This window comes from Ursus maritimus, unplaced genomic scaffold (genome assembly GCF_017311325.1).
Source record: "Ursus maritimus isolate PB19 unplaced genomic scaffold, ASM1731132v1 scaffold_24, whole genome shotgun sequence".
NCBI classification, from domain to species: Eukaryota; Metazoa; Chordata; class Mammalia; order Carnivora; family Ursidae; genus Ursus; species Ursus maritimus.
In genome coordinates this window covers 24,362,925-24,385,581 of record NW_024424897.1, presented here as the reverse complement: position 1 = coordinate 24,385,581, position 22,657 = coordinate 24,362,925, and the positions used below count along the sequence as shown (strand labels likewise).

Here is a 22,657-nt window from a genome sequence, read left to right as displayed (position 1 = left end):
GTCCAAGGTACACGGACTCTAACCCCAGCCCCTTTGCGAAACTGGTGCGTGACTGTGAATGAATCCCTTCCTCTCTCTAGTCCTCTTTTTCTAGTCCAGATGGTTTCTAAGATTCTTTCTGGTTCTGGCAATCAATGTCCCACGACTCAGGATATTTCCTGACAGGGCTTTGGAAAGATGGCCCCATCTGCCTCCCTCAAGGTCTCTCAGTCCATCAGTTATCTCCCCACAACTTTCTCCAGGATGCCCACCTGTCGTCGTAAATCAGCCGTAAACTTGCCCCGGCCCATCCCTGCCACCACCAGCCGCATCCCCAGCCACTCTTTCTAAGGCCCTAGGGCCCACCTCCTGGCAGGCTCCAGCATCCGTTCGGGACAGGCACGTGCATTTAACCCCAAGGAACTACAGCCCCCAAAAGGCTTTGCGACAATCTTTCGTCGTTTCCCACCAAAGAGGAAAGGGTTTTCAGCGCGGGCCGGACGCTGAATGTTTTTTTGGGAATTGTAGTTCATTTCCGAAGAGCCGGGGACAAGGGTAAGGCCGCAAGCCACCGTTCCCAGAACGCACAGCGCTCTTTCCCACCAATCGGAGGCCCGGATCTTGGAAGGGGGCGGGGAATAGAAGGAGCTGCCCAGCGCATGCGTGGTATGTGTGGCTGGGGAATTCATGTGGAGGTCAGAGTGGGAGCAGGTGAGAATGGGGGGAAGGTTCTGGCAGGCGTCCGGGCGTCTCTGCAGATCCCTTCTGCGTTCCCATTCGCAATTTGGGTGGGCGGGGTGCGTGCGTTGGTCTGCCTCGTGTCGGAGGGGAGAGGGGGTGAGCCCGGGACGAGCCCGGGGTTGCTTCGAGCAAGGGAGGTGTGTATGGCGGCGGGGTGAGGAATAATCCAGAAGCTATTGGAAATGGAAAGGCTGAGGGGTCCGGACTGTGTGTCCTGGCCTCGGGTAAGGAACACTGAAGTGCACTGGAGTGAGCAAGGATGCCTCGGGTCCGAGAGGGAGGGAGGGAGGATTTGAATCTGAAGTGGACGACGACGCTGGGGCGGGGCATTAAAAAGTTCGGTGCGGGAGTAGATTCTAGTTAGTCAGTCGTGCTCCCGCCCACCCCGCCTCAGCCCCGCCCTCCCACTTCTTCCAGGGTTCTCCCTGGCAGTGTGGCTATGGGGAGCCTTTTTGCCCCGTTGGTTCTGATATCTTGGTCCCGGAATGTCGCCCCCCTCCTGCTTCCCTAATAACAGGTTATTCTTAATACCTGATGGTGGAGAAGCACTACGGTGAGGAGTTAAGTGGTGTCTGCTAGACTTAGACCTCCAGGTTCTAATCCTGGTTCCCCCATGAAATGGCTATGTGATCGTCAGCTCTTCTTGTAACCTTGCTGTGTGCCTCGGTTTCCTCATCTGTAATAACCTGCTTCATAGGGGTTGGTGTGAGGATTAAATAATTGCCATTAGAAGACTGCCTCCTGGAATAAAAGCTAGCTGTTCCAACTTTTGCTGTTGGAATCACTATGTAGTGCATTCTTTGAGTTACTTTTCCAAACCAGAATTGTCCAGAACCAACCACATAGCCTTCGTTTTGGGGCCCGCTTGTCCAGGAAATGGAAGGGTGGTTTAGTGTGGTGTGGCGTTCTCTGTGGGTATCAAGCCCATGCCTCATTCCCGTTTTGAATCAAGTGCTCCAGACCCCTTTTCCTTAGTGGTAGAAAAAGAAGAGGGACGCCTGGGTGGCTCAGTCAGTTAAGCGTCTGCTTTCGGCCCAGGTCATGATCCCAGGGTCCTGGGATCAAGTCCCACATCGGACTTCCTGCTCAGCGGGGAGCCTGCTTCTCCCTCTCCTGCCTGCCGCTCCCCCTGCTTGTGCACACTCTCTCTCTCTCTCTGACAAATCAAATAAAATCTTTTTTAAAAAGTGGTAGAGAAAGAAGAAAGAAATAAAAAAAATATAAAGGCAGAAGAATTGGTACTACCCAAGCTATAGAGTTATTTATTAGGTGTCCTTCAGTGCATGACTTAGAGCCCTCAAGAGTGGGGAAATAAATAGCCAGCTTGAGAAGTGAATATGGTGTCTCAGAGAGGGCTTTCTCTTAGAATTTTGGGATCAAATTGTTGTGTTTGTCTTGTTTTTATCCCCATAGGTGTGAGTGGGTCCAGCAGAAGGAGACATGGCTGCCAAAGTGTTTGAGTCCATCGGCAAGTTCGGCCTGGCCTTAGCTGTTGCAGGAGGAGTGGTGAACTCTGCCTTGTATAATGGTGAGGCCCTGAGGGGTGGTGGGTCACTGCCCTTTGCCGGAGGATTTCCGTTGGTCTGCACAGCCCATGTGACACTCCTGGTGGCAGCCACTGTCTGTGAATGCGTCTGTGACCAAGAGGGTTACCTGCTGCCATCCCACGCCATATGGTTGCCTTGTCAATCAAGCCTCTGTCTTTCCTCGTAGCCATAGGTTCTCTCAGGGCCTTTCTTCCCAAAGGGTCTCCCAGTCTACTTGCGGGTTAAACGTTCCCAGTTGCTCTTGGTGGTTTGAAGCGACACTGCCGCAGAGGGTCAGGAGCGCGCTGTTCACTGAAAAGGAGATCTCATCTGCTCCCTCCTGCCTTGTGTGGAATAACTCAGCAGGGGCTTCAGATCTTTGGTGCTCTAACCCAACCGGGCGCTTTTGCTCCGCTGCGTTTGGGTCATTCCAGACAAAATGTCTTCGAGGTGCGTTGCCCAGCTTTTGACAGTGTGGCAGGGGCTTAAACTCACTTTTCTTCCACTTTCTTGTGTGACCTGAGGCAAGCCATTTCCGCCTCCCTAGGTCTCAGCTGCTGCTTTGATCGAGCAGTAGGACTGAACTGGTTTATCTTCCAACTCCGATAGTCTCTGGCTTTCATGGTTGGGAAGCAGCGGTAGATTGACCTGCCTCATGTGTGACTGACTGTCGCGCAAGAGGAGGATTCCTTTCAGAGTGAAGATATTTGGAGCAACTCTAAAGCCCAGTAAGGCAGAGACAGAGCGCAGCTGACGAGAAAGCTTACTTGGTTTAAATGCCGCAGCTCTGTGCTCTGATCTTTGTAGCCACTCCGCACACCTGGGCAGTCCTCACCATCGCTGAGTTCTTTCTGAATCTAAAGAACAGCTCTGTTAACCCTTAAAACCTGAGAGAACCCAAGTTCTTGGAAAGAGTGGGACCTTCCGAATTTTAGGATTTCCATGGCTAGGGTGCTGGTTCTGGGAACACTGGCTTAAATTGGAACCGGGATGGAATGTGGTAACAGTGAAGACTCTGGTGAGTTTTGGAAAGAAGTTTTGGGAGGTGATTTCCTGAGAATGTGTTGGGGGATGGGATAGTCAGAAAGTCAGCAGCCAGTTGTTTCAAGGAGAAGGGATGCTGAAGAACAGATCCTATTACCAGCGTCCTTGGGAAGACACTGGGGTGGGAGGGGATTGCTGAGTTTTGTGGCTATTTAGAAGGTGCTAGAGACCGGAAGTGCAGGAAGACAAAGCAGGAGAGGGGAGACTTAAGAGAAAGCACCAAGGAGCTTTCACAGATAGACTTTTTGGTCAAAAGATGGAGGGATTTTTCTGACTTGTCATTATTTTTGTCGTTGCTAGTGGATGCTGGGCACAGAGCTGTCATCTTTGACCGGTTCCGTGGAGTACAGGACATTGTGGTAGGAGAAGGGACTCACTTTCTCATCCCTTGGGTACAGAAACCTATTATCTTTGATTGCCGCTCTCGACCACGGAATGTGCCAGTGATCACTGGTAGCAAAGGTGAGTCTTGCCTGTGGGTCACACAAAGTAGAGGGTGTGGAAGGGTTGCCACAGGATCCAGAAAAAGCTGAACGTCCCCTAATAAGAATTCCTTGCGTATTTTTCCAGGAGAATTTTAGCGCAGATTCATAGGAATACGGACCTCAGGTAGACACACAGCTGTACAAATTTAGAGAAATACACAAAGGCCTATTTAAGAAGTTAGGTAGCGCTCCAGTTTTAAAGAAATCTAAAAGTGCCTTTGCTCCCTCGGTTGACCCTTCCCGTCGGTTCTCGTTCCCCAGTCTGACCATGTAAACCAGGCTCCATCCATTCCCTGTGCCTTCACGGCCGACTTACCGTTTGCCTTATTCTCCAAGGCCTCTGTTGCCAGCAGTGCTGGCCTCACACTCTTACCTGTTTGTTTTTTTCCCAAAGAGAGGGAGAGAGAATCTTAAGCAGGCTCCATGCCCAGCGTGGAGCCCAACCCAGGGCTCGATCCCACGACCCTGAGATCATGACCTGAGCCGAAATCAAGAGTCGGCCGCTCAGCTGACTGCACCACCCAGGGGCCCCTCACACTGTGATCTCAATAGGCGGGGGCCCGGGTCCCTGAGAGCAGTCCCCTGGCGGCCGTCACCGCTGTGCCACCGTCCTCCACTGAGAGATGCCCAGGCAGTGAGTGGAATAGCAGGCGTGGCTCAGCGGTGACATTTCTACGCAGCAAGAGGCAAGGGTCGTGTGGATGTTGGTTTTTGATCTTGGTCACACTTGATGCCTTCAGTGCTGTTCCCCAGCAGATGGCGTGCTTACTGTGACCGTACCAGGGTTTGTGCTGGGTCACAGGGTGGGGGTGGTTCAGAGATAACTGAAGCGGGGGCCTCTGGGAGCTCAGTCCCCCTAGGGGCATAGACGTGTGAACCGGCGGTTACAGTGAGCGTGGTGAGTTCTAGAGCCAAGGGCATGGGGCGGAGGGGAGCAGAGAAGAGAACGACTGGCCCCCGCAGGTGGCTGTGAGGGCTCCCGGGAGGAACTTGGTGTGAGCTGGGACCGTAGTAAGAGATGCGTGTCAGGCAGAGGCAGGCCGGGTGAATTGGCATTGCGCAACCTGGCCTGTAGCTCCTGGCCCGGCGAGGGTCTGGCCGGCCTCCCACAAGAGATCAAAGGTGGGTTGGGGTTAATCGAGAAAAATAAAATTTTAACTTAAAGTGTGGCTCTAAACTCCCACCCCTTTGGCGCTGCTTTCTCTGCTGGTTTACAACCGTTGTAAGGATACGTTACTTGCTCATCTTCAAAACCATTGATAGGAATTTCCAGAGATCAGGAGCTAGTGCGCAGGCTCTCCCGCTTCTCTGGGTGCCGGGTTCAGAACTAGGCCGTGGGCGCCTGGCCCTATATCCTTGATGACTGCCAGCACACTGACAGTGCTTTAGCCTCAGGCAGGCCCGCATGGTCAGGGGACGTTGTGACTGACGTCGTGCGCCCTCCTGCCCTCCTTCGCCTGGGCCGAGTAATGACAAGCGTGCTCCAGAAGAGTCTGACGGCCCCTTACGTCTGGTGTGCATCTGACGCAGTGCTGTTACAGCTCATGTCTCCTTCCCCTTGCCCCAGCGTTCCAGGAAGGCAGATGAAGTCACCCCCATTCTGATGGACAAGGAAATAAGCCGAGATTGGCTAAGGCGTAGTGAGGTCACATCATTAGTAAACAGCGGGGTAGGACCGCAGCCCCGGCCTTTGGACTGCTGGTGCAGCCCGAGCGGCCTGTTTCCACTGGACCCATGATAACCTCTCCAGGGCATCCTCCTGACTGGGCCCTTGGAAAGGCTGCCCCTGAAAATTCTTGGCATTGGCCTGTGTTCTGAAAACATGCGCCGTTTCAGACATCCCACGGTACCCCTCAGGCGTGCAAGCCGAATCGCTTCTATCAGAGGGCATGCGGAACATACCGAAAAGCTGTCATCACTACGGACCTTTAAGAATCCCTAGGTCTGCAGCTCTGCTGGGTTCTGTACCAAGGGAGCTGTTTGCACAGGGGCTCTCCCTCTCTTGGGTCTTAACATCAGCAACTTCGCTTACGAATTACAGCAGACGGAAGGTAGGCGAGGTCACCTGCAAGGCCACCGTGATTTTTATTTGTAACCCCAGCGTCCGTGCCCCCTCAGATTTGCAGAACGTCAACATCACCCTGCGCATCCTCTTCCGGCCAGTTGCCAGCCAGCTTCCCCGCATCTTCACCAGCATCGGGGAGGACTACGATGAGCGGGTGCTGCCGTCCATCACCACGGAGATCCTCAAGTCGGTGGTGGTGAGCGACAGGGCCTCAGCCTGGAGCCCGGCCCCCAAGACCTAGGCGGCAGGGAGAGAGTGGCAGTGGGCGGGTTGGGACGTGGCGGGTAGTTCTCCTGGCCTTTCTGCTTCCTCGTCATCCTGACTGGCTCCTCTGCCCTCCTTTGGAACCAGGCTCGCTTTGATGCTGGAGAACTGATCACCCAGAGAGAGCTGGTCTCCAGACAGGTGAGCGATGACCTCACGGAGCGAGCAGCCACCTTTGGGCTCATCCTGGATGACGTGTCCTTGGTAAGATCCTGGCGGAGCCTGTTGGGGAAGGGGCTGCGGGTCTTGTGCAGGGGCTTGGCTCCATCTCTGGGTGGACACTGTTGGTCCTGCCTTCCACTTTCCTAGATGTGAGACTCAAGAATGTGGAACCTTCTTGACTGTGAGGCAGTCTCCTTGGGTTTGTTTTCAGGTGAGGGTTCTTTTTTCCCCTCTGCCACACACGTTTTTCTTCTGACTTCTAGCCCTACCCGATCTAGGGTCCCTAACCACTAGATTTTTCACCTCCCCAACACGGCGAGTGTTCCCCGGAGCTCCCTAGGAAGTAACGTCTTGCTAGCCCTGTTTGACGCAGGAAGAAAGTGCCTGGTGAGGCTAGAGAGGGCTCTGAGCTCTTTCTCCCTAGTGCAGACCTCCCAGTCTGACGCCCGAGAATTTCCCGACACTTAGGATCTGAAGTTCAGGGAAGTGAGCTCTGGGAACCCCCGGTGAAAGGCGATAGAGTGTAAATGAGTGGTTCTGCCCCCCAAAGCCTGGCGTGGGGGGCAGGGGACATCTCGGAGGTATAAGCTAGCCTCTGGGGACCGCATAGCGTGTGTATTTATAGGACGTTGAATGCCATAACTCCGACAGAAAGCAATACAGGGAGGATAGCGTTTCAGATCAAGGAGGGTGAGGGGAAGGGTCGTGTTTCTAGATTCTCTGGGAAAAATCATTTGGAGTGATTTGTTCGGGTAGCGAGATAGAGTGTTTCCTGTTCATTCTCCTGTGCGTCGCAAGGGAGAGGCACCGGTTCCCCCACAGGCTCTGTGCAGCTGTTCAAACAGCCGCGCTCCGCAGCACCCCGCTAACCCGCAGGGTGCAGCCCCACCTCGCACTGGTTGCCGGCGGCAAGAGGGTCTGCGGGCTCCCTCTACTGGCAGGATGCCAGGCTGCAGCGTGCGGCCGCTCGGACGTTCCTCAGGCCGCTGGCCCGCTCACTGTTCACCTAGTCACCTCGGCTGTGAGAAGATGCAAGTAAAAACCTGAGGAGGGGCTTGGCGTTTCACTAGACTTTAACCACATACTCCATTCTGGGGAAATGTGGGCTGACCACAAGAAACCCTATCTAAGAGGTGTGAGAAGAAAATTAGATTTCATGGGGAATTTGCTGCCCTCACCTGGCCCTCTGAGAAAGAAACTTTATTCCTTAATTACACATTTCATTTTTCACTTCTCAGGACTGTATTTCCTTCCCCAGACTTTGAACACGAGTCCAGAAATGGAACAGGCGACGTAAAACAGCTGCAGTTTGAGAGCGAGGCGTGTTAAAAGTTGTGGAAGACAGGGGGACTAGGATTTACTCCTGAGAAGTTTTGAGCTGCTTATGTTTTTCTTGGGGTTTTTTTTTCTTCTTTTTTTAAAGCAGAGTTTGGGAGGGTCAAGGAGGAGAGGGGGCAAATAGATTTTGATAGCAAAACCAATACCATCCTTCCTTTCATGTCTTGCTTTTTAATAAAAAGTTGGATAGATGAGTTCAAGTTGCCGTAGACCAGGGGGGCGTCTGGGTGGCACAGCGGTTAAGCGTCTGCCTTCGGCTTGGGGCGTGATCCCGGTGTTATGGGATCGAGCCCCACATCAGGCTCCTCCACTGGGAGCCTGCTTCTTCCTCTCCCGCTCCCCCTGCTCGTGTTCCCTCTCTCGCTGGCTGTCTCTATCTCTTCAAATAAATAAATAAAATCTTAAAAAAAAAAAAAGTTGCCCTAGACCAGGCATCAGGAGTTGAGCTCCGTCCCGTTTCCGCTATCACTGCAGACCATCGTCTCAGCCAAGTCTCAGTGATACGTGTCAGTAGAGAAGGTCTGTGGGTAGTCAGAGTTGTAAACCCTCACCCTAGCAATAGCTTTCCCTGCCTCCTCTCTTAAACCCTTTACCAGAAGCACTCACACATGGGGAATACCATGATTTGCGTTCCACCGTCTCTCATCCTCTTCCTGTTTTGCGGTGGGGCTGCTGTGAGAAAGAAGCGGACTGGTTAAGCCATAAGCAGAGAGCATCACGCCCTCGAATCCCTGAGAACCAGCTGCATCCTTCCCTCTCAGGGGCTCAGTTTTCCATCTGGCCTCTCGGGGGGCTCTGAACAGGCCATCAGAGGACCTTGGATGAGCACTAGTCGGAGGCGGGGGTCCTGGAGCCCACAGTCTCCTCCCCTTGGGAGGGGTCAGTTGAGCAGGTACCTTCTGGTGCCCACGGGCTGTTTCCCGTGTGAGATCTGCACACCGCGGGCGACAGAATGACGTGCAGGCACCGTTGAGGCGGCCGAGGCTTCTGGGCTGTGAGCTCTGCTTGGCCACGGATGTGGAGGTGGAAGGGTGTTCTGGCCTCACAGAGGCCTCCAGCTGCCAGAGCCTTTCGTGGCCTCTTCCTTCCAGTGGTTGGGTGAGGGGCCTCGCAGCAGCACTGCCTGAGCAATGACCCTGCCTCATCTCGCGCGCCCTCTCTCCCCTTAGACGCATCTGACCTTCGGGAAGGAGTTCACAGAAGCGGTGGAAGCCAAGCAGGTGGCTCAGCAGGAAGCAGAGAGGGCCAGATTCGTGGTGGAGAAGGTGAGCGTTCAGCCAGATGGCAGGAGCCTCTCCCCCCTTTCTCCTGTGCTCGGCCTCCCCGTCTGCTGGGTGGCCTGGAAATTCATCAGCTGTCATCTCTCCTTCCGGGATCATCGGAAGGGGATTGAGGGAACCGTCCTCCTGCGATTGGTTCCAGAGTCTTTGGGGGCTAGTCAGGGAGATGTGAAGTTATGTTCCGAAATCACCGAAGGGTCATTTTTCTTCCACTTCCCTAAGATCAGAAACATTCTCCTGCAAATAAAAATGTTTTCTCCTGGAATATTTTCAGCTTCACTGCGAAGTCATTTTTAACCGTGGTCTCACAGTGAAAGCTGACAGCAAAAAGGATCAAACGTTGCACCAGATGTGCTGTCGTCACTGGCTTTTTTTCAAGCCCTAAATCCATCCAGATGGAGCCGAGTGTGGTGGGACACACTGTATTTGCATAGCAGCCCGGTCTTCGCAAAGGTGTATTTATTTCTTGCTGTCCCTTCTCCCCAGTGCTAGTTTTTCTTGGGTTAGTCCTAATCCAAGAGCCCTTAGTCCTTTGAAGCAGGGAAAAGAGCGATGTATGGGGGGCCAACATTTAGTTTTAGGGAATGTAAACTCCTTGTGGGTAGGAACTGTCTTGCTTTTTTTCTTTTCCCCCCTATCTGCAGAGCCTAGAACATGTCTAAGACCGTACCTGGTAATACTTAGGAGGTGCTCGGTTAACATTTGTTGATAACCGTACCCTCCTCCCGTGACCAAGTTGTGCACTGCAGATAGAGGTCAGTCTGTTGATACGGGTAGGGAGAGCCTGGAGAGCTCGTTCTGGTGCCTGGGTTCCTGGTCAGGAACCAGGTTAGCTCAGGGCCAACTCGGGAGTGTCACACGTGCCTGCTCTGTTTCCTCAAACTGGTGTGTTTGGGAAAAGTCACTTTGACTTGGGACTGGAGGGAAAGGCGAGCCTGAGGGTGGCCTCTACCTTTTTTCCCTCTCCTGTTTTCCTCCTCCTGGCACAGAGTAAGGTGGCTGGGCTGGATTGCTGTTAACGTTAATGAGGACTTTGAAATAAGACAGGTACTTACGCAGCCAACAGAAATGTGTCCCCACGACAACGGGAAGTGGACAGCGCGTTGCAGGAAAGAGGAGGGTGGGGTGGACAGTGCTCGTTGAGCCTGTCTCTGGAGGAGGGGGAGGTCAAGTCCCAGAGTTCCTTCGGGAGCCAGTGAGGGTGTGTGGCCTGGTCCTTCCAAGGCCGCCGCCTGCCATCCAGCACCCTAAGGTGTGGTCTTGCTCTCGCCCCCGCCTCCACTGTCCTAGGCTGAGCAGCAGAAGAAGGCGGCCATCATCTCCGCCGAGGGCGACTCCAAGGCCGCCGAGCTGATCGCCAACTCGCTCGCCACCGCGGGCGATGGCCTCATCGAGCTGCGCAAGCTGGAGGCCGCCGAGGACATCGCGTACCAGCTGTCGCGCTCTCGGAACATCACCTACCTGCCGGCCGGGCAGTCCGTGCTCCTGCAGCTGCCCCAGTGAGGCCTGCCCAGGCCCAGCCCCGACCACTCGGCACACTGCGGTCCTTCCGCCCCCGCCCCCACCCCAGAAATCACTGTGACATTTCATGATTGGCTTAAAGTGAAGGAAATAAAAGTGAAATCACTTCAGATCTCTCGTTAGCAGACGAAGCTTTTTCATTCTCCCCATTTCCATCCACTTTTTGATCCGCCTCCCTCCCCCGAATTGCCAAGTGCCTACGCAGCCCGGGGCCCGCTGGCGCTCCGGCCCAGGCCGGTGGTTGGCAGGGGAGAGGCGGGGCCGTTGCGCCCTGGGCCGGGGGGCACTTGGAGCCTCCAGCCTGTCGTGCAGGTGGGATTTGAGGAAGACGGCCCACGCGGCTGAACAGAAAGCATAGGTCTCCGTGTGTCCCAGCCGTTTCTCCACAGACTCCACTAAGAGCTGCAGGGGAGGGTCAGAGGAAGTCATCTGTCTCCATAAGGCTGATTCTCTTGAACCGCGGGGCCGGCGGAAGCAGGTGTGAACAGGGGGCACGGACTGAAGGATCTGCCCCCGTGAAGGTGGGTGGGCCTGATGCGCTGCCCCCCAGGGTCCTGCCGCCAGGATGGACTTGGAGAGCAAGTGAGAGGGCCTGGCCGGAGATGTGAGTCCCACTGAAGACTTCCTCTCCACCCCCCACCTCGGTGTCTCCAAGTCCCCGACGGAGTTCCAGCCTGAAGGATTGCATCCTGCCGAGTCTGAACACGCCTGCCAAAGCCGAGTGCGTCCTGCGTTCCTGGCTCCCGCGTTCAGAGACTGCCCTTCCAGAGGGCTCTGTGCCTGTGCTTTGAAGGAAATGGCCGTGGGAAGAACACAAATGTGTGTAAACTGCTGTCAATAAATGACACCCAGAACCTTCCAGCTCAGTCTTACGGGTTTGCTTTTTTGTTTGTGGGAGCCGTGGGATCGGAACAGAGCATTCCAGCTGTCTCTGTGTGCACGTGTTTGCATCGCCAGCTGGGACAGACTCTCCGGCAAGGCTGAGAACGCTTTGGTTTCAGAAAACAGCTTTGTGCTGTGTTCCAGGTCCATCCCCAGCCTGAAATGAGTCTCTGTGGTGTCAGGTGAGGTTTGTCGTAGGATGGGTTCTTGGGGAGCCACGTGAGTGGAGGTGAGCGGCCTTTCCTCTGTGGCTTCTGGTAGCACCGCTCCTAAGCAGGAGCCGTGGGCTTGCCCAGCAGCCTGTCAGCAGTGTCTGCCCCTCGCGGGAGGGGGGCGGACAGCACAGGAGACAGGAGACAGGTCGATGTTGACATTCGTTAAATGGCTTCAGGTGCTCTGCGGTGGGTTTATCTGGCTTATCCTGTTTGGCTTTGATGTAGAAATGACTTGGCATTTGAGGGGTCCAGCTTGGTCCATTTTGGATGGTGGGGAGGGAAAGCAGACCCATCACTGAGATACGAACCAGTCACTCACCTGAAATCTTCCAGACAAAAGACGGGGACAAGTGCAGTGAGCACTCAGCAGACGATGCTTTGATCTCTGCGCTCATTTTAACCCCTGGGCTCGCCACCCGGCCACGGAGAGTGGTCTTGAAGAGGACTCTGCAGGCTGGTCTCTGACCTGTATTCACATTCCCCCCCCCGCCCGAGTGAGGGCCGGTGGTCAGCTGGGAAAAGCAGAGACCCAGTCCCCCCATCCGTGCACCTGCTCCCTTCCCAGGGCCTTCGAGTGGGAGTCCAGTCCCTTCCCGTTGCCCTGGAGCGCTCCGAAAGTGTGATGGGCCTGGCTAAACCTCGCACCAAAGCCTGGTCCTGCCTGACACCTGTGAACACCCCCCGTCTAGCCCAGCTCCCTCACCTGCCCTGGCACCCTTCATCTCGGGGTGGCCCTTTCTACTCGGTTCGTTGCTGTAGGAGCAGTGAGGCCTGTGAATGATGAGGAGCCTGTACTCCGGGCTCAACACAGCCCCGAGCAGAGAGCAGAATGTCTCAATAGCTTCCAGATGGGCTTCCTCCTTTCCTGCTGTTTATTGCTGTGGACACCCCCGTGGGGGGGATGGGGGGAGAGGGCGGCAAAGGGGCAGGGCGGCAGACCCCCCCTCCCCAGGCCCTTTATAAAAAGAGCAGTTGTGTTTCTTACACTTGGTGGGAGATTGGGTTTCCTCCTCCAGGTGTCTGCAGGGGTCCCTCCCACAGCTTGTGGGTCCCGTCCGCCTCCAGGCCGGCCCTTCCAGCCGCAGACAGGTTCCTGCTGGTGTGGCCTTTAGCTGGCCTGCCCTGGATGATGCCACTGGCAGCCCGGGGGCCTCCTTCTGCCTTGACTTCCGCCAAGTCATTATTTCCACAAAATGTTCAAGTGATGTTAACTGGCTCCTTAGCCCCAGAGCTCCCTGATGGCCTCGGGCTTTCTCCAGAAGTTGCCACAATGGGCCTTTATCAGCTTGGGATTCTCTGGGCCGTGGATCAAAAGCCATGTCCTGTCCTGGCCAGGGAAGGGCCAGAGTAGGGAGTGCCTCCCTCCCTCTCTCCTTGGGTCAGGCTGAATTGCTTCCTTGTTTGCGCACTGAGAGCTCGCTGCTTATTAAGGCAGCAGTGGGACCCTGGATAGGCAGGGGAGAGAAGAATTCTCAAAGGGTTGCCTTTTCCTTCCTTATGCTAGTTTGACACAAATTCTGCCAGTGTGGACCACGGGGGGAGGACTTGCACTGTGGCCGTCCCCAGGTGGGTTGATTTGAAAGACAGGAAGAGGCCATGGAATATTAGTCAAATCCTGATTTAGCAAATGCTATTCTAATAGGCCATTCCAGCAATCAGCAGGGCGATGTGCCGTTAGGACCTCCCCTTGACCTTTGACATCCACCAATAATTGTGAGCAAAGCAGCCCACCCTGACTGAAGATAACTTGGGTGGGAAGGTCGCAAGAGGTTGTAACATTTCCCTCCCTTTCTTAGGCCTTCCATTCATCCTGCACACGGTTCCAAACGTCATGTTTCTAAAGCAGATCTCCTGGAAAACCTTCAACGGCCACTCCTTGCTCCCTTCGTAAAGTACAAGGTCTTGTCCTGACATTCGAGGCCCTCCATGGTCCGGCTACCCCTGGCTACCTTTCTAGTCCAAGTTTGTATTTTCCTGCTTGCTTTCACAAACCAACCTAGTGGCCCCAGTGGGGTGGGGAGCGTTGAGAACACCAGCAGCTACTGGTATTGGGGCAGGGGGGTGGCAGGGATGCCACGAGACCTACTTTGTATGGGCCAGACTCCTTCTACGAAGAATTGCCCCCGAAGTAATGCCAATAACACCCTCCCCATTGAAAACACAGGCCAAACTGAGTTCTTGTCTACATACCCCCATGCCTTCCCTGCACCCTCTTCGCTCAGTGTCACTTCACCCTGGAGAGCCCTTCCCCCACGTTTCACAGGTCCAGTTATCCCCATCCTCCAAACTTTCTCTTCTGGAGAACATCTGCGAAGTCCCCTCTGCCCCCATTCATGGCCTCTACCTTGCCTGGATTCCTGTCCACAGTCGCATGAGGCATTTAGCACTCTCCTCGTTGGGTTGTAGTGTGTGTGTTCTCTCCTACGCCACGTTTATAAAGGGCAGGACCTTCATATGATTGAATATTCCCCCTTCTCCTTCTTTCCCCCAACCACTGCCTGATCTTTTCCCCAAGTTGAAGGTCCCTGGCTCTTGGCGGGAGCTCCTGAGTGTTTGCCGAAGAAACAGATGAAGGATCGAGGTTTGGGCGGAGGGTCGGAAGCCGGGCCTCTGAGCTCTTCTCCCACACCGTCACATTAAGTTACTTCAAGGTCCTCTGGATCAGAGGCTCGGGGTCCGGCAGGCCAACCCCTCCACTGATGCGCCCCCCTCCCCAGGCCGACTTTCCAGTGTCCTCACTCTTGCTTCAAACAGCTTCTGTGTGGGACTCTCCCCTCGCCGCTGCCTGCCCGCAGCTCAGTCCCTCCTGCTTCTGTCTGGAACTTCTCTCTCTCTCCCTCCTTCAGTCCCTGTCCTTCTCCCTGTCTTGAGTCCAACTTAAAATCCCTCCTCTCCGGGAATTCGCTTCTGGCCGACTCGCCCAGCTTTCCTAGCATATAAGGTCTCCCTTTATGCTGGCTCTGGACCGCCCGCAACACAGGGATTGAGAATTCAACATGAAAAGAGCCATGAGGCCTGCCCGAGCTGGTCGAGGCTGGGATGCTTTGGCAAGGCCGGATGCCCAGAGCTGGAAGAGAGAACGTGGAAATGTACTGGCGCTGGGAAACCACTTTATAGGTGAGAGAGAACCCCTTTGCACAGAACCCTGGGTGGATAGGGAGGAGGGGATCTTTCCAGCACCCTCCAATCAAGCTGCTTTGGAAGAGAGAGAAAAGCCGAAAGGACAAGGCCACTTTGGGAGAGCTGAAAACTGTTGTCACCCCTGAAGCCTAAGCCAAGCCATCCGGATTAACCAGAAAGCCCAGGGTGTAGCAAAGGTTCGGACCGTGTGAGTTCGGCTGAATTAGCTGCAAACACTTGCTTGGGTCAGGGACTGGCCTGCCAGCTGAGAACAGCCCAACTGTATAGCTCACAAGCGAATAGTAGTATTTATGCTTCTCCATGGTTGGGGAAAATCAAAAAAGAAAGACAATTTGGTGACACATGAAAATTAGGTGTAATTCAGACCTCAGTGTCCACAAGTCAAGTGTTGTTGGAACATAGCTACGCCCATTACACTTCAGCGCAGGGGTAGAAAGTTCCAGCAAAGCCCACATGGCCTGCAGAACCGAAAGGATTCAGTCTTCGCCCCTTTGCAGGACAAGTTTGCTGAGCCCTGACTCGGGGGACTGGATAGCCTTGGAGAAGAAGAAGCAGCCTGGGATGTGGAAGTCTCAGACACCCAGCAGGTTGAGGGCTTTCAGTCCCATACAGTGTCATTGTCACTAGAGTTCCTGCGTGTGGCAAGGCTGAGGCTTTGGTGATCTGGAAAGCAAAGTCCCACCAGGGCCCTGGCACACAGATGTATAATGCCTGCCGTTCTCCGAGGCTTGCACATGTTTCTGAACTAGACAGGAAGTGGGAATGGAGGTGGCAAACAGGTGGGAATTAGGAGGGAAGGACCCGATGGTCCCTAGAGGTTCGAGGATCTCCAGGCCTGGGGTAAAAGCACTTCCTTTCGGGGCGCCTGGGTGGCACAGCGGTTAAGCGTCTGCCTTCGGCTCAGGGCGTGATCCCGGCGTTGTGGGATCGAGCCCCACATCAGGCTCCTCCGCTATGAGCCTGCTTCTTCCTCTCCCACTCCCCCTGCTTGTGTTCCCTCTCTCGCTGGCTGTCTCTATCTCTGTCGAATAAATAAATAAAATCTTTAAAAAAAAAAAAAAGCACTTCCTTTCTACCCTTTTGCCTTCCATGAAGGGTTTGCTGCTGGACTGTCCTTCCAAAGCTTGCGGGGGAGGGGGGGGCGTACAGCTAAGAAAGGGAGCCCAGTACTCAATGACTCCCAGAAACAGGGGCCTCTGGGAGCTTTAGCCACTGGGTGGAGAAGTCTCGGTTAAGACCGCATCTATCCTGGGGCGCCTGGGTGGCTCAGTTGCTTAAGCGTCTGCCTTCAGCTCAGGTCATGATCCCAGGGTCCTGGGATCGAGTCCCACACTTGCTCAGCAGGGAATCTGCTTCTCCCTCTCCCTCTGCCCCTCCCCCTCCCCCCTGCTCGTGCTCCCTCCCTCTCTCTCTCTCTCAAATAAATAAATAAAATCTTAAAAAAAAAATACCACACCCATCCTGGATAACCAGAGACCCCGAAAGAATTACAGATGCTGCTCGTTGTGGATGGCAGCAAACCCAGTCTCTACCAAGCGTTCAACAGCGGGTGAGCTCGCCGTCTCTAGCAAGCAACGGCTTCTTGTCCTTGCTTGCCTCTGTCAAGCTGTCAGTGTGAGCATTTCCCCCTCCATGTCTCTAACCCTCCCCTCTTCAAGATCCTGTCCGAAACTCACTTCCTTCAGGGCTTCTTCCTCGTCTGACGCCGCCCCCACTGAAATCGCGACAGCAGAGAGCCGAGCGGGAGACGCTCACATCCTCAGAAACAACCCCTTCATTTAGGTGAGGAGGGCGAGGGGACTCGCCCAACGTCCCGCAGGACGCGGGTGGCAGAGCCCGGGGTGGCGTTCAGGGCTCCTGACTGTCCAGTGCTGTTGCCATCCCATCTCTAGCTTCCAGATGTTCTAGAGCCGACGCTCCTTGTCCTGTAAATCCTTCCTGGCACTCACAGGTGAGTGGGCGCGTGTGAAGCGTTCACACTTGCCCGAGCACACTTTTCCCCCACTGGACCATCACAGGTGGGAGGCAGAGACAACATCTTGTCTTTGTGAGGCCCGCCCGCGGCAGTCATCCTGAAGGACACAGTGGAACTCTGGGCTGGGCTGGACGCCCCAGATTTCCTGTTTCAGAAGGCAACTCCATTTACTGGAAAGACACGGGATCTAGAATTAGAAAGATGTGGGATTGGATTCTGATTCTGCCGGGCTTTTTTAAAGATTTATTTATTTGAGGGGCGCCTGAGTGGCTCAGTCGTTAAGCGTCTGCCTTCGGCTCAGGACGTGATCCCGGCGTTCTGGGATCGAGCCCCACATCAGGCTCCTCCCCTGGGAGCCTGCTTCTTCCTCTCCCACTCCCCCTGCTTGTGTTCCCTCTCTCGCTGACTGTCTCTTTGTCTGTCAAATAAATAAATAAAATCTTTAAAAAAAATAAAAAAATAAAAATATTTATTTATTTGAGAGAGAGAGTGAGAGACAGCACAAGCTGGGGGAGGGTCGGGGGAAGAGGGAGAAGCAGATTCCCCGCTGAGCACCGGGGATTGTGACCCGAGCTGAAGGCAGACACTTAACCGACTGAGGCACCCAGACGCCCTGATTCTGCCATTTATTAGCTTGGGAGACCTTGGGTAAGTTACTTAAATACTTCAAGCATCCTTTTTTTCTCTTAGCAAAAAACTGAGGAAATGGAAGTGCCTGGCTGGCCCGGTCGGTAGAGCACGCGACTCATTTTTTTTTTTTTTTTCAGGTAGGCTCCATGCCCAGCATGGAGTCCAATGTGGGGCTTGAACTCTCAACCCTGAGATCAGGACCTGTGCTAAGAGCTGGACCCTTAACCGACTGAGCCACCCAGGTGCCCCGAGCATGCAACTCTTGATCTCAGGGTCGTGAGTTCGAGCCCCACGTTGGGTGTAGAGACTACTTAAAAAATAAATAAATAAAATATATTTTTTTAAACCCGAGGAAATGAATTTCCACATCGCAGTGTCCTTGAGGAGTAAATGAGCTGACAAATGTGAAAATGGCTAGCACAGGCCTCAGCATGCAGTAGATGTTCAAAATACTCTTGTTTCGAACCTTCCCTATTCGCGTTCTGGGGGACTGCCTGCCTCTCCCCATGTCAGAGGCCAGGAAACTTCTTTGGAAACCTGAGATAGCAATGGGTATCTCTGTGCCCCTGATTCCATGCTGGCTGTTGAAGAGGGAACATAGGGACTATCATGGGTCTGACCCTGGTTTGATTCAAGCAAGAAGACACAGGAAGAGTTAGGTTCCGGGCTCCTCCTCCCCGGGAACCCAGATGTCTTGGGATAGGTGGCTTGACCGAGCACTCAGGAAGCTGTCTTCGGCCCCTGTTTGAGCTCGAGGGTACGGTTGGCTGGGCAAATGCCCAGGTGTGTTTTGTACAGGGGCTCTGTGCTCTAGTCTTTGCTATGCCACTATTTGCACAGATCGCTTCAAATCCCCCCCAAGGCTCCGTTTCCCATCCTTACAATGATCGCAGAAGTCTATCAACCATTCCCCAACTGAACTCGGGGGAGTGTCCTGCAGGTTCAGTGGGGCTCCGAGTCCCTCCTTCTCCCTGCTGCAGCCAGAGCAGTGAACTGATCAGTCCAACATGAAGACCTTAGTCATTGCTGTCGTTTGAAGGACGTGTTCCACAGCTGCAAAAGTTTGAAAGCCACGGTCGTGGAAGCTGTTGTCAGAGGTTCCTTCCGTCTCTCTTGGGTTTCAGGCGAGCCTGGGAAGGCGATGGCCTCTCTTCTCCACCAGATGGCAGCAGCCTGCCTGCTCCTGCAGGTGCCAGGCTCCGTCGGCAAGTACAAGATGTTCAGAAAAAAGATCTCAGGGAAGGGACTAGCAGGCTGTCAGCGCCAGCTCCGAGGACAAGTAAATAGGTCGAGGTGACCCTTTGTAGACAACTTCCTGATACAGAACCCCTGGGGCATCTGTGGCTGTAAATATACCAAGAGTCCCGCCCCAACCACCAGCCAAACTGGTGCCACCCCTCTTTGCCAGGTGGGAGATTGCCACCCAGCACAGCTTTACCTCTTCCTTAAACCCGGGAGGCTCCCGGGGAGCTGGGTACTCAGTCTTTGGCAGCCGGAGGTCCATCTGGGGAGCTCACCCAGTTGTTAATGAATTAATGAATCACAAAGGAGACATCAGATTCTCTTTCTGAGGCTCCGGGAGTTTCCTTCCAATTTCTCAAAGCACTCCTAAGGAAGAGCAAACAGACCTGCAGACAACAAGGACCCTTTCGACAAGATGCCCCATTCATTCATCCACCAATGATTGATGAGTACCTACGGTGCACAGTCCCGGGATTAGAAGATGAACCACACCCAGGTCCTTTATACAGAAACTCATACAACTTAGTCCAAATGACAGGGGATCGCGTCACGTGTATCGAAGTGCCTTACATTGTTTGTCTTCTTCTTCCCTTCAGATTTCTCTTCCTTATTGCTTGGTTTGGGTTAAAAGCTAAATGATGAGGCCGTGAAATGGGGAATGAAACTGGGAATGGGGGTGGTTGGAAGGACTCCAGAGACAGCTCAAACGTTTGCCGCAAGGAATCCCCAGACTGGAATGAAGAACTGACGCCGCTGTCCGTTACTGATGTGTATGGATCTTAAAGCGAAGCGTCTTCCCATCTTCTCCCATAAATTTTCCTGCAGAATCTGTGACCCACCTGTTTCATCTTGTAAATGCACACTGCCCGATTCTTTCAACTGCCTTAAAAATAATACTTAATGGTTCAATGCTATTTTTTAAGTTTTTTTTTTTTAACTTATCTCTACACCCAACACGAGGCTTGAACTTGCAACCCTGAGATGAAGATTTGCATGCTCTTGTGACAGAACCAGCCAGACAGGCGCCCCGATCTTTTGTATTTTAAATGATACAGAGACATGGAAGAAAGAAAACAGAATGGAGCAGAATTCCATTGCCCACAGGTAGTATTTTTGAAATATATAAACCTTACTAAAAAATGCAAATGGTACCGAAAGATAAATAATGAAAAGTGAAGCCTTCCCACTACTTTTCTCCCAGTTCCTCTCCCTCCAAATAACCACCGTCAGGTTGCTTAAATTTCTTTGCGGAAGAAAAGTCACGCATTCAACAGTACATGTGTCTGTGAGCCTATATGAACATGTCCTCCGCTGTTCCAATTATTTACACAAAAGGGATCACACTGTTTTGCACCTTGCCGTTTTCATTTATGGAAATACCTTGGACATCTCGCCACAGTAGCGCCTACTAATTCACCCCCATTCTTTTGAATGGCTACAGCATTTTCTCTGTATGGATCTATCGTGTTTTGCTGTCACCAGTCGGTTTTTGGAGGACTGGGTGGTGGTTTTCTTGTATTTTGCTGTTGCAAACAAAACCACAGTGCATGCTGCCTGATTTTTTAAAGCACCTGGTGATCGGTGATCTCTGCACAAGATTTCCCTAGAGGGCAAAAGAGTTGTGCCCAGGGTCCTAGGAAATAATAATCTTTAGGGTCAGGGAATAGCAATGCTTGAGCCCCCCACCCCTCCCCCCGCCAAGCTGCCCAGAGGTTTCATGTTATGAATGTGTGACTCTGGCTTTTTTAGGGAAGTCATTACTCCACCTCCTGTCCGTGCCAAGCTGGCATAACTGCTACGGAGCTAGCCAGCCAAGCGTGGCCGCCCCGGGATGGAGTCCCTGCGTCGCCCGGCTGCAGGAAGGCTTGCTGGGTTGGTGGCTAGGCTCCCTGGCGCTCTCGGCTGGGGCTCTGAGCCGGCTGCTCGGCTCAGCTGGTGTTCGTGGCTGCACGGGGCTGCTCTGAGATTCACAAACAAACAGGAAGCCAGTCCACTTCCTCCTTGCTGGGGCTGCTCCCCCCGTCCTTATCGTCCTTATCGCCTGCTAGCCCGGAGGGGAAGGGGCAGCCCAGGATCCACAAGGCGGCTTCCTGGCGGAGGTGGCCGGGGAATTCTGGGTCCCCCCGCCAAGATGGGCTCCCCATCTCTGTGCACCTACTTGCCCAGCCGGGACAGCCTTAGTGACAGTCAAGGTTAAGCTCAGATCTCTCCCCTTCGGGAAGCCTTTTCTGATACATCCCACCATGCTTGGCTCCCCCCCACACCCCCCCCCCGTTAGTTCTGAGAAGGGCTTCTCTAGAGCCTGCAGTAAGCAGCTCTCTAGGTGTTTGTGGTGGGAGAGTTTTCTCCCTGCACTGACTTTCTTTTGCCTTGTCCTCCTACCTGCCCAGCATGGCGCCCAAGAAATGTTTGTAGACTGAATGACTGACCAACTTCTAAAGAGGGGCCAGGGACAAAAGAGACAGAACAAGGTTGCAGCCACAGCTCATGGTGGGGCCCGAAGGCATGGCTACTTGGGACCCTGGGACGGTTGCACAGGAGGGAGGGGTGGGGACAGTCACCAGAATGTGAAGCAGAGGTGTGGCCAGGACAGAGGCCAGAGATGAGAGGGCCAGATATTCTGTCTCCTCAGCGAGTCCTCAAGGCCACTAGATCAATCGCGTGGAAAAACTGTTCTCTGATTTTCAATCCGTAGTACATTATACAGGGGGGCTCGTTTTTTAAGGAATTTTGAAACACGGTCGACATACAAACAAGGCTGAAGCTATTTGATCCTTGGCGGTGACTCAGAGTGCGCAGTAGGACATGGCAGTGCCCCGGGCCAGCATTAAGACTATCGCTTACTTTAAGAACATTAGCCGTGGGCCCAGAGCCTGCCGTGAGTCACTGTCAGTTCCTTTAAAACAAAACAAAACAAATCTCTGATACCAACTTGTTCAGTTGCCACTGTTCTCTTTTTTAAGAAAGCTGGGTACAGAAACCAAACTTCAAAACAAACAACAATTACGACAAAACCCTGAAAGGCCAGTTATCTCCGCTTTTGCAGTTGCTGAGGCTTCAAACAAAAGTTTCTCTGTTGAGCTCCTGGGGTGCAGAGAAGCGTGAGACCTGAGACTGGGTGGGGGCCAGAGATCAGCAGGTGAGGACAGAGTGGAGACTGATTGGTGGGCCAGGCTGGGGGCTGAGGTTGGAGAACTAGAAGCACAAAGGGCTTCCTGGTAGCAGAGACCTTCGAGAAGTTTCTAAGAGGGGGGGGAGGGGGAGGGGAGCTCTCCGAGCTGCATCTCCCAGGGTGAGAGAATTCCACGAAAGTCCCCCTAGACCCTCCAAAGGGCATCGCTAACACAGCTCACACGGGTGGCCTGAGAGATGGCCCCGGTGGCTCTTCCGGGCATGTGTGAGGTTCTGGTGATCTTGAACTTCACCTGGCTCCACAGATGGTCTCTACCGCATCCCCCAGGGCTAAGCTCGACTCCCCGTGTGTCCTGTACAGTGTCCAAAGCTTCAACCCACGGCCGGTGTGGGGTGTTTACTCTCCAAGCAGAGGAGGGAGAGCTTAACAGAGGTGAGCGTGAGGCCTGCGGCTGGAGCCAGCAGTGAGGGACACAGCAGTGGCCTCCAAGGCTGGCATGCCCCTCCCAGCCCTCCGGCTCGCCAGCGGCCCTGCCCGGTCCCAACCGGACAGTGAGAGGTGAGCGAAAACCTCAGGTTAAAAATACCCACTCTTGTTGTAAAGAGAAAGAAGAACAGGAAGGAAGCGTGGGGAGGCAAGGCAGAAGAGACAAAGAGCCCCGGAGAATGAGCTGTTATGAATGGCCGGAAGCCGACCAGGTAGAACAGGTGGGGACCGCCCTCCAGGTGCCTGAGGGGCTGGTGGGCAGGGGAAGGGGTCTTGGGCGTGCTTCGGGTAGGCCCTCCCAGAGGAGCGATGGGGTCCCACCGATACCAGTTTTCAGATCTCCCCAAAGAGCCCTGGCCCAGGAAGGGAGTGAGCACGCAGAGGGCTACCCCTCACCCCCCTACCCCCTACCCCCCAAGGACAACGGGGAGACTGCTGGGCCTGACATTTGTCTGGGAGGAGAGAGCCACCCGAGCCGCCAGTCCCTCAGCCTTGCGCAGGGTGGAAGGGTGTTCCGCGGGCCTTGGGAACAGCAGCCACTCTTGTCG

General features: G+C 54.1%; 1 protein-coding gene across 1 annotated transcript; it reads left to right on the top strand.

The window, feature by feature from the left end:
• The first annotated feature begins 588 nt into the window (after nucleotides 1-588).
• PHB (prohibitin) lies at nucleotides 589-11,266 on the top strand. The gene is made up of 7 exons (XM_040640792.1): nucleotides 589-690; nucleotides 2,134-2,248; nucleotides 3,591-3,752; nucleotides 5,894-6,036; nucleotides 6,192-6,308; nucleotides 8,774-8,869; nucleotides 10,175-11,266. Exons 2-7 carry the CDS (start codon nucleotides 2,161-2,163, stop codon nucleotides 10,385-10,387), a joined length of 819 nt encoding a protein of 272 aa, XP_040496726.1. The 5' UTR covers nucleotides 589-690; nucleotides 2,134-2,160; the 3' UTR covers nucleotides 10,388-11,266.
• The last annotated feature ends 11,391 nt before the right edge of the window (nucleotides 11,267-22,657 follow it).